Source organism: Rhea americana, unplaced genomic scaffold (genome assembly GCF_003343005.1).
Source record: "Rhea americana isolate MKP2758 unplaced genomic scaffold, rheAme1 scaffold_175, whole genome shotgun sequence".
NCBI lineage: Eukaryota > Metazoa > Chordata > Aves > Rheiformes > Rheidae > Rhea > Rhea americana.
The window spans coordinates 348545-359372 of NW_028185872.1; the positions used below are offsets into that span (position 1 = coordinate 348545).

At 68.1% G+C, this 10828-nt stretch overlaps 1 protein-coding gene across 2 annotated transcripts in view; it reads left to right on the forward strand.

Annotated features, from left to right (window-relative positions):
* The window catches only part of ABR (ABR activator of RhoGEF and GTPase), a 36970-nt gene that overhangs the window by 17084 nt on the left and 9058 nt on the right, over positions 1 to 10828 (forward strand). For both annotated transcript variants that reach the window (XM_085301264.1, XM_085301265.1), the window contains 10 exons: positions 376 to 428; positions 759 to 899; positions 1246 to 1367; positions 1507 to 1672; positions 1909 to 2031; positions 2269 to 2344; positions 2521 to 2625; positions 3180 to 3254; positions 3456 to 3553; positions 3661 to 3792. In XM_085301264.1, the coding sequence (XP_085157390.1) occupies positions 376 to 428; positions 759 to 899; positions 1246 to 1367; positions 1507 to 1672; positions 1909 to 2031; positions 2269 to 2344; positions 2521 to 2625; positions 3180 to 3254; positions 3456 to 3553; positions 3661 to 3792 (1091 nt within the window). The remainder of the gene's footprint in view (positions 1 to 375; positions 429 to 758; positions 900 to 1245; positions 1368 to 1506; positions 1673 to 1908; positions 2032 to 2268; positions 2345 to 2520; positions 2626 to 3179; positions 3255 to 3455; positions 3554 to 3660; positions 3793 to 10828) is intronic.

The following is a 10828-nucleotide window of genomic DNA, read 5'->3' on the forward strand; positions in this document are numbered from 1 at the left end:
TGTGGTGGCAGTCAGGGTCCTGAGCATGTCCGTGGCCTCATCCTGTGTGTTGGGRAAAGCTTGGGGAGCAGAGCCCAGCTCTTCATGTGCTCTGCTTAGTGAGGGGGACCGCTTGGGTGCAGCCCCAAAATCAAAGTGTGCGTCGGGCAGCTGCCGCCGCTGGGCCGCCAAGCCCAGCCATCCCATCTACACCTTGCTGCTTGCTCCAGTGTCCAGCCTGGCTGCCATTTATCCTGCCCCCAGCACAACAGGGCCCAGGGCCCAGCAGGAGCTTTAAAGGATACTGTGCTGGCTCCTGTGGCAGGGACAGGATGGGGGAAGAGGTRCTGGGCCCCGGTAGGTGGGTGGGTGCTGACGCCTTGTGTCTCCCCACAGCGCTGCTGTACAAACCCATTGACCGAGTGACACGGAGCACCCTCGTCCTGCACGTGAGTGTGATGCCAGCCTGAAGGTGGGGAGTGGAGGGAGGATACTGAGATGTCATGGAGCAAAATGGCTGATGAAGGCTGTGTTCCTGTGGGTATTGGGGCTGGGATGGCCCTTCCTGGCATGGAGCAAGCTCTTGGTGGCTCTGCTATCCCTGTGGCATGCTGCAGTTGGGTCCCATAGCTCCTGGGAGATAATCACCTGGCAGCTTCTTCACCAGGAGCTGCCCATGTCCCAAGGACTGCTGCCTGGGGTCCTCTGGGAGCACCCTAGAGTGGGTGCTGCAGGAGAACAGTACTGTTGGTTGCTCACCCGTGGCTGTCCTGTTCCAGGACCTCCTCAAGCACACCCCTGCTGACCACCCCGACTACCTGCTGCTCCAGGATGCCCTCCGCATCTCACAGAACTTCCTCTCCAGCATCAATGAGGACATCGATCCACGGAGGACAGCAGTCACCACCCCCAAGGGGGAGGTGAGGCAGGAGGGAGGGCAGTACCTGGGCGCGGGGTGATGGTCAAGCTCTCTGCAAGCCCCCAGCTGGTATTTCTGCTCTGAGCCACYCCACAGAGCTTGTCTGCGAGGTAGAGAGAGGGCCTCTTGACACAGCCCCAGGGTGCAGGATTGGGGCTGCACCTAGTCCTTGCTTCTTTCTGGCACCCTAGTGAGAGCAAGGGACCATAATGGCATCGAGGGGACATGGATCTTCCCATGTCCCTGGCCTGTTGGCCAGGCCTGGAGTGGAATGAAGGTGTCTCTCCCCTGTGGTTTGTTGGCCTTCGCTCTCTGCCTGCTCTCAAACCAGCCCTGCCTCCCTGCAGACCCGGCAGCTGGTCAAGGATGGCTTCTTGGTGGAGCTGTCGGAGGGCTCACGGAAGCTGCGACATGTCTTCCTCTTCACTGATGTCCTGCTGTGCGCCAAGCTGAAGAAGACAGCAGTGGGGTAAGGAGGGCACTGGGCTTGGGTGGATGTGCTGCATGCCCCATCCTCCAGCAGGACAGAGGATGTCTTCAGGAGATGTGCCGGTGAGAATTGGTCAAGGGCCAGGAGGAATCGCTCAGCACCTGACTCTCAACTGCAGGAAGCACCAGCAGTATGACTGCAAGTGGTATGTGCCCCTGGCTGATCTGGTGTTCCCATCACCGGAGGAGTCGGAGCACTGCCCRCAGGTCCATGTCATCCCTGATCACGAGCTGGAGGACATGAAGATGAAAATCTCAGCCATCAAGAGCGAGGTGCAGAAAGAGGTAAGAGTGCAGGGGGCCAGTGAGGTCATGGGGCCCACTCAGCTGGCTAGCRGTGCAGGTGTGGGCCATATGCTGGGATGTCCATGGGGCTGGACCATCTGCCCCCATGTGGGGTCACCAGTGGGCAGCCAACACCTCGTCCTGGAGACTGGACACACGGACAATGGGGGTGCCTGGGGAGTCTCGCCCACGCGTCCCTGGCTGACTCAGACCCTCTGTCCTCTCCTTGCCTACAGAAAGCCAACAAGGGGCAGAGCCGGGCCATTGAACGCCTCAAAAAGAAGATGTTTGAGAATGAATTCTGGCTGCTTCTGAACTCGCCTGCTATTCCCTTCCGCATCCACAACCGCAATGGCAAGGTGAGGAGGGCAGGCTGGAGGCAGCGAGCGAAGTGGAGGGGGCCATATTGCACGGTGCTCTCCAGAGAGAGACAAGTGTTGCCCCTCTCAGCTGCAGTCTGGAGGGTCAAGCATGCAGACACCTTCCATCCCAACCATCCAGCAGCGCTGTATTTTCTTCCGCCCTGGCACATCTGGGCGGAAGATGTTCACGGCCCTGTGTGTGTATGGCTTGGTACATCACCCTCTCTCTTGCAGAGCTACTTGTTCCTGCTATCATCTGACTATGAAAGGTCTGAGTGGAGGGAGGCCATTCAGAAACTGCAGAAAAAGGGTAAGTCCTGGGCTGCAGAGGGCCCCTCGGGGCTCTTGGCCCCTGTGGGAGCTATAACAGCTCCCGGGTCCTGTGGGCCGCAGGGAGCCCTGCAGGATTGCAGCCTGCTGCAGTCTGATCCCCTGGGGACAGCGCTGGCTGCGTCCTGCTGAGGCTCCCTACCTGCCCTCTCCCAGACCTCCAGGCCTTCGTCCTGAGCTCAGTGGAGCTGCAGGTGCTCACGGGATCCTGCTTCAAGCTACGCACTGTCCACAACATCCCAGTCACCAGTAATAAGGATGGTGAGTGTCCACTGGACTGGAAGCCCCGCTTTCCCTCCAGGCAATTGCCTCTCCTTCCTTAGGGAGCACAGTGTCCCCATGCAGCATGGCCTGGGGCCTGCAGGGTCCCTTGCTTGGAGTGGGGGGCTCTGCTCAGGCTGTCCAGGCTGTGCAGGGGAGATGCACCCACCAGGTGGCACTGGCGGGGCAGAGTTGGACATGGGTGTAGTGTCCCAGCCACACCGAGGTCTCCGCTCCCCGGCTGGCTTTGGGGTCCCTCCAACGTCTCCACAGGCTGGGTAGGACCAGGGTGTCCCCCGAGTGAGACCAGCCAGTCCTACTGGGAATGTGCTCTAGAGCTATCCAACAGCAGAAGACTTGTCCTTTCCCAGTCTTCTGGGGAAGCCCTCCACAGGGGTTGGAGACCCTGCGATGTCATTGCAGGCACGCAGCACCTCAGTGATCTGTGCTGGGGCTTGCAATGGGGAAGTCTGTCCTGGGGATGCCCTGGTCCTGGGGGCATTGGAGATTGAATCTGGAACTCTAATAGTGTTCTTCTGCTCCCTCCGTTGCAGACGACGAGTCCCCCGGGCTCTACGGGTTCCTGCATGTCATCGTCCACTCTGCCAAGGGCTTCAAGCAGTCTGCCAGTAAGTGAGGGTGCCCAGACTGGCTCGGAGCACTCAGAGGGACCTGTGTGGGCTTGGCTCCAAGATGGGGCCCTGCTCTGTGCTCAGCAGTCCCGTGGGAAAGGYCCAGGAGCCAATGGGTCCCGGGAGCTCAGTGCTGCTGTCCCCTGTGCAAGCGCCGGGAGGTGTCACTCAGGCACTCAGCTGTGTCTTCTTTGCCAGACCTTTACTGCACACTGGAAGTGGACTCCTTCGGCTACTTCGTCAGCAAAGCCAAGACCAGGGTTTTCCGGGACACAACTGAGCCGCAGTGGAATGAGGTGAGGGGAGGCAGCAGGACACAGGGAAAGGACTGTGCTTCCCTCTCCCTTCCAGCCCCAGTTTTGAAGTCGTTCTGGGGCTGAGCCGCCCTCCCTCTGCTCCCCAGGAGTTTGAGATTGAGCTGGAGGGCTCCCAGTCCCTGCGGATCCTGTGCTATGAGAAATGCTACGACAAGACCAAGCTCAACAAGGACAACAATGAAATCGTGGACAAGATCATGGGCAAGGGGCAGATCCAGGTATGTGCTGGGGCATTCCAAGCTTGTGTCTGGGATCGGAGAAGCCCRACAGGCTGCTGTGCCTTTGGTGCAGAGCATGGGGGTCTCGGCTCGGGTTTGAAGGGAGTGAGGTGGATAGACATCAGGGATGCGAGTGATGAGCTGGGGCATCATGCCAGCAGAACGTGGGACAAAGCAAGACAGGATCCTGGGGAGGCGGCAAAGCTGGCAGCTGCCCCCAAGCATGCATCCGGCCTCGGGCCCCGGCACAGCTCCCGCGTCGGTCTCAGTGAATGCGCGTCAGCCGGAGAWCCAGGAGAGGAGCAGGCTGGCACGGGCCGGGCTGGGAGAGCTTCCTTCCTGCCGGTGCGCCGCAGCGCGGCCGGGCAGATGGAGGCCGCGGGGAGGGGGGCCGGCTCCGGTGAAGCAGCCGCGATGCTGGCGGCTGCCCGCCCCGGAGGGGGCTCTGAGCGTGCAGCYCCGCTCCCCATGCCAGCACAGCCGTCCCTCCCCGCCGGCCGCGGCTGTCCCTCTCTGCCACCATCTGCCTTGCCTGCACCTCCATCAGCGCTGCTGTTATGGCAACGGGTGTTGCCAGGGCAACGGCTGAGCTGCCTTGGATTGGCTGTTGCTGGGCAGGGAGGATGGAGGCCTCGGCTGCCCTGAGATGCTCTCAGGTGAGCAGGTCGGCGGGGCAGGAGGGGGCCAGCACGACCTTGGGGCCTGCATCCCTGCAGCATCCCACCTTCGGCAGGCTGCGGGACGGCCCAGGGYGACGGGAGATGGTTTGGGTCAGGGGTGCCCCATGTAGTGCCTTGGTGGGGGACCTCCAGCCTGGCTGCCTTTGCTCCTCTACCCATGACGGTGTTGCTCCTGGGACATGTCCCTCCACGCGAGCCCACTTCACAGGGCCCGGCACAGCTGCCTGTTCTGTGGGAAAATGCCCGAGGGCAGGTCCCGGGGGAGGAGGAAGGAGCATGAAACGTCACTGCTGGGAGGAAGGCGCTACGGAGGGGACAGGTCCATGCGAGGTGGGAGACAGGGGCTCAGCTTTGCCAACAGCTTGTCCCTGGCAGAAATTGCCCTGTTGCCCCCCGCCTTGGGGACAGGGGTGGCACTGGGTGCTGCGATGCGCAGGAGGGGCTGGGGCAGGGAGGGGCCTCAGCGCCCCCAGGGAGCCAGCTCAGCTGCGCTCTCACTCTCGGAAATAGCCTGTGTCAACAAACATGAGTCACCCTGGGGGACGCGTGAGTTGGGGCAGGGACAGCACAGCCTGTTTCCGCGGTGCAAAAGTCGAGGAGGAAGAACGGGAGCGAGGAGGCCCCGGTGCTGCTGGCTCCAGAGAGGGCCTGGCTGGACGGAGCAGTGTTCGTGGGGCAGGATCGAGACCGTCCCACTGTCACCCGGTGCCAGAGCTTGGGGCAGGGGCTGGCGCTGGCGGGTCATCCCTCTGCCGTGGGACCTCATGTCACCGGTAGAGCCAGCGCTTACCCCCTAGCAAAGGGCACGTGGAGGGAGCACAGGGCTGGGGCTGTTTGGGGCTTGCAGGGAGCGCCGGCCCTTGGAGGGAGTTTGGGGGCCTCTGAGCCTTCGCTCTCGGAGCCCAGGCAGGCRCTGGCCTCTGCCCCGTTCGCTCCGTACCTCCAGGCCGCGGCAGCCTGGCTCCCWGTGCCCTCCCCATGCCGTGCCGTGCGTCCCTGTCCCGGCCCCGCAGTCGCTCGGGGGCAGGAGGGATGCAATGGGAAGCAGCTGGCTGCTCCCAGGACCTTCCCTGAGCCTCGGCCTCGGCTGTCGGATGCCGGGCAGGGGAGCGGGTTGCGTGCAAGGGGGACGCCGCAGCGCCTCTCCCGGGGGAGCGGCGGGGAAGCCCCGCGAGTGTGGAGGGGACACGGGCAGGTCACGTTGTGCCAACATCGAGGACGTGGTTGGGGATGGTGCTGCAGTCGTTGCCCAGGGTCACCTCGAGGATCCCAGCACCGAGCCCCGGAGGGGTCTGTGGTGTGCCAAGCGTCTCCGTGGCTGCCGGAGGGAGCCCCGTGCCGCGGCCGGGACGGCCATGGGGCCGCGTGGGCCCTGCTGCCTCGCCGGCTGGCCCGGGTGAAGGTGCGTCTGTGCGTGGGGACGGCTCCGCAGCCGCTGCCGCTCCGAGCTGGCGCTGACCCCGTTCTGCGCGCCGTCTCCAAGGCCGGGCCGGGCTGCCATGGGGGTAGCTGTGCCGCAGGGGTGCAGGCGCAGCAGCTCCGTGTCCCCAGCACGATGGGGCTAAGCCCAGCTTGGAGCCCGCCGCAGCCGGGCAGCCACGCTTGGTGCTGCCAGGGCTGGGCGGGCAGGGCTGCCCGGTGCCGCGGTGAGCGGCAGGTAGGTGCCAGGGTCGTGCAGAGCAGCCCGCGAGTACGTGCGGAGGGGAGAGAGCAGTCCAGCCCCCGGGCCCTGGGGTGGGCGAGGAGACGGTGCTGGATGGGGTCTCTGGCAGGAGGCGTCATGGGGCTGGATGGAGCAGCCCCTTCCCAACTGTGCAGCCCCATGTGATGCACGGGAAGGAGACGTGGCTGTTGCAAAGGAGACCGGGGCCACGGGCGCCTGGCATGGGGAATGGCTCCCTGCCCGGCCRCTGGCCTGGTAGAGGCTCTGGAGGGGGCAGGATTGCGGTGTCGGGGCTCTGCCGCCTCCCTGGCCCTGCGAGGGGCCGCAGGCCTGGGCTGCCAAGGACTAGATCCTGCCCGGTGCTCAGTCCTGGATGGGGATGGGGGCAGCGCGAGTCTCTGAGCTTGCGCCTGGTGGCATCTCTGAGGTTGCGCCTTGCAGCGCCCCGGTGCCAGGAGCGCCRCGGGCGGGCAGAGCCGTGCCGGGGCAGGGGTGCAGGCAGGGTCACCCGGCGCCCCAGGCGGCTCCGCCGGAGCCGAGGTGACGAGGGCTGCGGCAGCCTGGGGAGATGCGGAGGGCACCCCGCTCCCCAGCCTGCCCCCAGGCCCGGCAGGAGCCCCCGAAGGGCCGGCCCTGAGCCCTGGCCCCGGCCAGCAAGGCCGGCGAGGCCCCGGGGGGCCGGGGAAGCCTCGGCGGCTGCCGCACGGCCAGGCCTCCCGCTCGAGCAGGGAAGCGGTTAACGGCGGCCGGCCGCCGCGGGGCTGAACAGCCCGGCCGAGGCTCCCGGGCGAGCGGCCGCGGCGGGCGGCGCGGCGAGAGTTAAACGCGGGAGGGGGGGGACGGGGGGGGGGCCCTGCCTTTGAGTCACTTCCTCGGAGGGGGAGGGAGGCTTTGGGGGCTGCCGAGCCGCCTGGCTCACACCCGGGAAGATGAGCCCTGCCTGCTCGCCGCCGCGCTGCCGGAGCGCCGCTCGCCTCTCCCGGATGAGCCGCCCCGGGTGCCGCTAGCTCCCCTCCGGCCGGCCGCGGCGGGGATGCCGGCACTCTCCTAAGCCAGCCGGGGCCGTCCACCCCGCCGCGCGCCCGCTGCCCCCGCCGGGGGATCCCTGCCGCCTGGCGTCGCCGGAGCCCGAAGCGGTCGCGATGACGGACGTGCTGGTGCAGCCGGACTGCAGCCCCGGCTCGGTGTGCGAGCGGCTGGAGCGCGGCTGCCTGGAGCGGATCGAGGAGCCCGACGGCAAGCGGCCCTCCAACACGGGCGCCCGCCTCTGGGGCAGGGTGCGCAGCAAGCTGCTCCGGCAGAAGGTGCCTCTCCGGGGCTGGGGGCACGGAGCGGGCGGCCGGGGGGCGGCCCTGCGCCGGCGGGGGCTGCGTTACCCGGTGGCATTTTGGCTGGTGGCTTTGCTTGCAGGGGGCGAGTTGGGTATGGGGGTGCCTCGGCTGCGCGGCTGCTTTGGGAGCTCTCGGGAGTAGTTTGTCCCTGGTGCTTGTTGTCTCTTCCCCTCTCCTGGGCTCTCCCCCTTTGCGTGCCRGGGGCAGCCGTGCCCCCCGGAGCGGCTGGCTGGTTTTGTGCGGGGCTGGCCGGTGCCCCGGGGCCGGCGGCGCGGGGACGGCGGGGAGGAGACGCGGCCGCGTCCCAGGGCCCGGCGGGGAGCCCCCTGCCCGGCCGCGGCCGTCGGCTGGCGGTGCCGCGGGGACGCAGCGCTGCTCGCGGGCCCTGGGGAGCCGCAGCACCCAGCACCCGCGTGCCGCATCTCCAGATGGRCGATAGGTGCTGCTTGTTTTGCAGACGCCCTTGGTCCGCGGCGGGCTCCTCCGGGCCAGGCTGGAGCCGGGCRGCAGCTGCGTTAGCAGGCGCTGTGCGGCCGCGGGGGGAGACGGTGCGGGGCTGGGCGCAGCAAGGCGAAGGCGCCGTYGCAGGCTGCCCCGAGGCTCCCGGCGTCTCTCACGGGGGACCTGGGCTGCCGGGGTTCCCGCCGCGGGGAGGAGCGGGGCCGCGGGCAGGAGCCGAGGGCCCCCCTGGGGCCGAGGTTTGCTCGGCAGCAGCGCTCGCCTGGGTGCCGGCAGGGCTGGCTGTGACGCAGCGGCATTAACCTCGATTTTGTGCAGCCGGGATTAAGGGGCGGCGAGGGCTGCGCCGCGGGGCCGCCCGTTGGCTGCCGTGCCGCCGGGTCCAACCCCGGGGTGCTTTTGTTTCCCTCTGCTCCATGATTCCTGCCCGCGGCTGCTGACGGAKGGGGGGGGTTGGGATGGGTGAGCGGGGGCTGCGCGGTCCCGAGCCACCCCGCAAAGGAGCCGCGGCCTCTCCCGGCTGGGAACCAGCCCCTGGTTGTTTTGCGGGGTGCGAGCGGCTGTAACGCAACCCGCGGAGCCCAGCAGCTCTCCAGCGAGTGCTCCCAGCCCCGCGCCTGCCGAGCCGTTTGCTGCCCAGCCGAGGGGCCCTGAGGCCGTGCGGGAGGCGCCGGCGCTCGGCCCCGGCACACGGCTGAGCCCTCCACACGCGTGGGTCGCGGCAGGGCTCCGGCGTGCCGCGGGCGCGTGCCGCTTCTCAGCTTGCTGTCGGCCGGGGCCGCAAATTGCCGCTTCTTTGGGGCCACACTTTGCCAGCAGCGTCGTTGGCTGCTGCGGGGGCTGCTCTGCCCCCGCGGCGCGGAGCAGCTTAGCAACCGCCTGGTTCCCTAGCGAAGGTGCCGTGGTGGCGGGGGGGGCACCCCCTGGCCCGCCAGAGCTGGTGTGGGCAGGGGCACGTGTGGGTGCAGCCAGGGCAGGGCCTGGCTGGGGCGCCCGCGGGTGCCGTGCTGATGGGACGGGACGAGACGGGGCGCTGCGGCTGCAGCAGCTCCCGGGGATGCGGTGGCCAGGGTGACGCGGGGCCGGCCGGGCGCGGGTCTGCCCCAGCGGAGACGGTCTCGCCGGCTGAGTCATCGGTTTGCTCATGCCGGCGTCTCCCSGGGGCTGATGCGCTGGGTGACCTCATGGGCAGGAGGGAGGGACGTGCCGGCCTGGCAGCCCCTGCCCTGCCACGGCGTCCCGCCGCTCGGGACCCTGCAGAGCTGCCACGAGGGTTTGGAGCTGGCCGAGGCTGTTGCCAGCCCCTCTCCCGGGAGCCCCGGGGAGCCAGCGGTGCAGCAGCCCGGCTCGGCCCCGGCCCGGYGCAGCCACCGGTGGCTGTACCTGTCCCGGCACAGCAGGGCTCCCACCGCCCACRCGGCGGCTGTATTGGCAGCGCACGGCCCGGAGGTGCTTTGAGGACAAAATCCGAGTACGCAGCCTCGTCTCCTTCGAGTCCAGCGTCCTGCTGTGGACGGGACGAGCAGCAGGCCCGGGCAGCGAGGAGGAGGCTGCCGCCGGAGGCTCTGCGGGGCTGCCGGGATGCTCATGCGCTGCCCTGGGCCCCGCAGGGCCAAGGGGCCTCGTCCTGCAAGCAAACAGCTGCGGAYAATTTGGCAAAACGGGATGACTGCAAATGTCTGCGGGCCGCTGGCTGCGGCTGGGGCTGTTTCACCTTGCTGTGGACGAGAGCTGTGTTGCAGCAGTCTTGGTGCCAGCCTGACGCGGGTGTCCCGTTGCTGAGAGTCCGCTTAGACGAAGGCGCGAGCAGCTCTGGAGAGGGTCAGCCWCCCGGCCGAGACGTGTGCCCTGGCACAGGCGGGTGTTCGAAGCTGGTGAAGCCCAGGGGCCTGGGAGCACCTCTGAACACCTTGTTCTGCATCCGGTGCAGAGCTGCTGGGCAGGGGCTGATACGTGTCCGTGCCTGGACGAGGTTGGGCAGCTGTCCCGGCTCCAGCRGGGATGTGCCGGGCACCGACGCGGCGCCAGGTCTGTGACAGCAGCACGTCACTGTGCCGTCTCGCGTGCCGCTGGCACGGGTGCCGGGGGCCGCGGCGGGGCGAGCAGCCGCAGGGACACCGTGTGCTCGGGAGGCCGGTCTGCGGCGCTGGCGGCAGCYGAGCTGGCTTTTATTAAAGCTTTGCGCGGAGTCCTGCTAACCCCCTTCCAGGTGCGAGGCGCCGGGGCTGGCGGAGCTCGGGGTCCCACGGGACAGGGAAGAAGCGCGCGTTGTTTCCGATTAACCTTGCGGAGCGGGGAGGCCCGGGGCCGCCCTTGGCTGGGGCGACGGCGGGCAGCTTCCCGGGGCTCGCGGGGCTGGGCACGCTCCCTTCCTCGCCCCCAAGGCTGTCAGTGCCGTAAACGGGCTGCGCAGGGAAAAGCGGTGGGTGCCACGGACGGGGACAGGACCTTGGGACTGGGAGCAGGGTGCTCCCACGTGGAGGGTCTCGGTCCTCGTCGTGCTGGGCGGAGGCTGCGGCCGTGCCGTGCGGGCCCTGGCGGTCCCCGCGGCGGCCGGCACGCCGGGGGAGGACCCTGCCCGGGAGGGAGGGAGGGACACGGGGACTCGGAGCGGCAGGACCAGAGTTGGCTGCGGGCTGGGTGCAGCCTCGTAATCCCTGCGCCCAGATGTGCTGCGGGGCCCCCCAGGAGCCCAGGGCAGCTGTAGCCTTCCTCCCCCTCCCCCTCCTCCTCTGCCCAGCCGCTGTTCCCGACCGCCGCAGGGCTCGCCTGGGCTCTCCGGTGCGCTGGGGCACCAGCGAGGGGTCCGCGAGGAGACGTTCCTGGGCCGCGCGCTGGAACCCGCAGCCGGTTCACGTGGCACCGGGGCCGCTCGCCGCCGCCCGGCCAGGCCCAGGGCTCGC